Below are 3,067 nucleotides of genomic sequence, written 5' to 3'. Positions count from 1 at the left end.
TTAGTGACTAAAGTTTAGGCGCTAAAGTAACCCGTTTGGTTCCAGTGACTAAACCGGACTAAAGAGTATTAATTGCTGTGAATAATGACTGTTTTACCCCTATTAATTAATGGATGTTTGCTATAAAAAGAAAGTGTAGAGAGCAAATATGGTAAAAATACTACTTTAGTCCTTTTTAGTCACTCATTTGGTGACTAAAGAACTAAAGTTTAGTCACTCCACTTTAGTCAATATGTTTGCTTCTTTAGTGGCTAAAAGTGACTAAACTTTAGTCACTAAACTTTAGTTAGCCCAAACCAAACGGGGCCTAAGATTGATCTGTTTGCAACAATAATAGACTATTTTTACATCATCACGGTGCTCACAATAAATCTAAGTCATACGAATACAACACGCAATTTCTGTCGCTTGGGCAACGCCGACGCAGGATTCTCTTTCTTTGGTAGCTCCAGATCATCGACCTTGGCGAACCATGGGTGCTTGAGCGCGGCGGCTGCCGTCAGCCTCTTCTCGGGATTGCATGTGAGCAGGCCACTGAGCACCTCGAATCCTTCCGTGGATAGCTTCGTCTCGGGGAACCGATTGCGCAGGCGGTTGCACCGTTGCAATTGCATATCCAGCTCCGGCATCACCTCCCTGGCGAATGGCGTGGACGAGAACCACGGCCACGTGCTGTCGTCAGGCACGCCGAGCAAATCGAAGATCGCGCAGAGTTGTCCGTCGTCGTGGAATCCCTGGAACAGTGGCCTGCCTTTGTTGATGAGCTCCGCCATGACGCAGCCAAGGGACCAGGAGTCGACCTTCTCGTCGTAGTCGGGCTTCCCCAGAAGCATCTCAGGCGCCTGGTACCACAGAGTGCCGGCCGGCGCGTACGGGAGGCGCTCGTCGATGGACATGGCGAGCCCGAAGTCACAGATTTTGACGACGCTATGACTCTCGCCGATAAGGACGTTCTGGGGCTTGATGTCGCGATGGATAATGTGGGCGTCGTGCATCTTCTTGGTGCCTGAAAGTAGCTGCCACATTGCGGCGCGCACGGTGGCCTCGGGCAGCGGCGGGCTCCCGCGGGGCCGCTGGCAGAGGAGATCGTGGAGGCTGGCCGCCATGCACTCCATGACGAGGATCATCTCCCCGGTGACGGGGTCGCGGACGACGCCGTGGTAGCCGACGACGAACGGGTTGGCGCCGCCGCAGTTTGCCTCCTCAAGGAAGCGCGCCTCGCGGAACGCTGTATGGTCGGCCGGGCTGTAGCGCTTCATGGCGACGGTCTGGCCCGTGGCACGGTGGCGCGCCTTGAAGACGGCGCCGAAGCCACCCACGCCGAGGCAGCAAGTGTCCTCGAACTCGTACTGGTCCATGCTCCCCACGGCGATGCGCTTCCGCTTCAGGCCTGGCTTTACCGCGGCGGTGGGGTCGCAGACGGCGGCAGCGGTCTTGACGCTGGCAGCCATCAGGGCCGCAGGGGACGAGGCGAGGAGATGATGAGGTGGACGACGTCGGTGACGGATGTGAGTAATGCGAGAGAAAGCGAGGGTGTAGAACTGTAGATGGAATACTTATAACGTTGCGTTAGATTAGATAAGATAGTTAGATTAGATAGATGTAATGGGCAACTGGAATAACGACATCTCCATCTGATCGAATCTTAAAGCAAAAGCAAGTCAGACGGGCACTATATTACTCCAAGGCTATAGAAAACCACGCTCGGCCGATCCTCGGTGGCAGCCAAGAACACCCGTATCCCCGTCGCTGCAGAACTGGCCGGCACCCAACAAAGAAAGGTAAGCTCAAGTCAGCTAGTGCTAGTCCATACCAAACAAGGATGCCAGAAATTTGGCTGAAATCCTTGCTGGGTTAAACCTTTTACGCAGACACAAATTCGGAGAGCAGGCTTTTTATGCTGAACCTGAACATCTTCATCCCTCGTGACGAACGCTTTGGGCATCTCAAGATGTCGGACTTAATTCCTTGGGTACTCGCTGAAGGCGATCATGGAGGCTGTTCTTCCAACATTGGGGACTTTCGTCGATGACACACCAAAGGAGTTCGATTCGTTTGAAGATATCCTCGGGCTCTCACCCAACAACCCACTGATAACAGAGATCAGGAAGAAGATCCTCCGCGAGTTCCTTCGAAGCATTCTGCCGAACGGTAGCCATGACCCGCTAAAGACGCCCCTTCCACATGTCATCAAATCAGGTAACCCAATTTTTTTGGAATCTTTCTATGTTAATCCGGTGCCTGAACTAGAAAAAGATTTACCATGGCTAAGGCTAAATCTTGGTACAAAACCAAATGTGTTGAAAAAGGCTCCGAAGTTTAAGTTTGGCTGGAGGACTAACAAAGGGTTCGCGAGAGAGACACTTGCAGTTGTGAACCCAGTAATCATCAAACGCCTCACGGTTAGCGTTCTTGCATCATTTGGATTGGCAAAATACACCTTGCCCCCATATATTAACTGAGTACAGAGCCTTAAAAGCCTTTTATACATTTCGTACCAGCAAGATCACTGAAGCTCACATCCGGCATAACATGTGGGAGGGAGGCCTGTCGTTGCAGAACGTATGCTGGACATAACATAGTATACCTTACATGCAATTAGGCACACTGGTCGTCAAGTAGACCGACATATTGGCGCTACTATTCTCTCCTTTGTTACTTGGTTCTTCTCCTACAATTCACAAATACAAAGCACATTATTTAAATATGAATTATATTTGCAAAAAAAAAATAATAAAACATGAGATGGTAAAAAAATACAGTTCATGCAGTAACAAGTACCTTTTTCTAGAGAATTTTTCTTTTTCTTTCTTGTCTTCTTTTCAAGTACATTCTTTGCTCTTCTACTTTTTGCATATTTCACTACCGAACTGAGGAACTCTAAATGATATGGTATTATTTACTGTACCTATAGTAGCATATGTTGAAACCATAGGAACATCATTTTTCGCATCTTTCTTAGAGAATAATTTGCTTCTAATTCTGACTTCTGCAATGCTTTCTCCAACTAAACAAGTAGTGATTTTTTTACACTCAACACTTCAATGCAAAAGATGTTGCCATTCGA

General features: G+C 48.8%; 1 protein-coding gene across 1 annotated transcript; it reads right to left on the bottom strand.

Moving 5' to 3' along the window:
• Positions 1 to 377: 377 nt before the first annotated feature.
• LOC103628025 (putative cyclin-dependent kinase F-2) lies at positions 378 to 1,451 on the bottom strand. Its single transcript, XM_008648313.2, is given in 3 exon segments — positions 378 to 1,009; positions 1,012 to 1,066; positions 1,068 to 1,451. Coding segments are annotated over 3 exon segments (1,071 nt in total).
• Positions 1,452 to 3,067: the final 1,616 nt, after the last annotated feature.

Source organism: Zea mays, chromosome 5 (genome assembly GCF_902167145.1).
Source record: "Zea mays cultivar B73 chromosome 5, Zm-B73-REFERENCE-NAM-5.0, whole genome shotgun sequence".
Classification (NCBI taxonomy): domain Eukaryota; kingdom Viridiplantae; phylum Streptophyta; class Magnoliopsida; order Poales; family Poaceae; genus Zea; species Zea mays.
The sequence above is the reverse complement of the archived record's forward strand: the minus strand, read 5'-3'. Positions and strand labels throughout refer to the sequence as shown.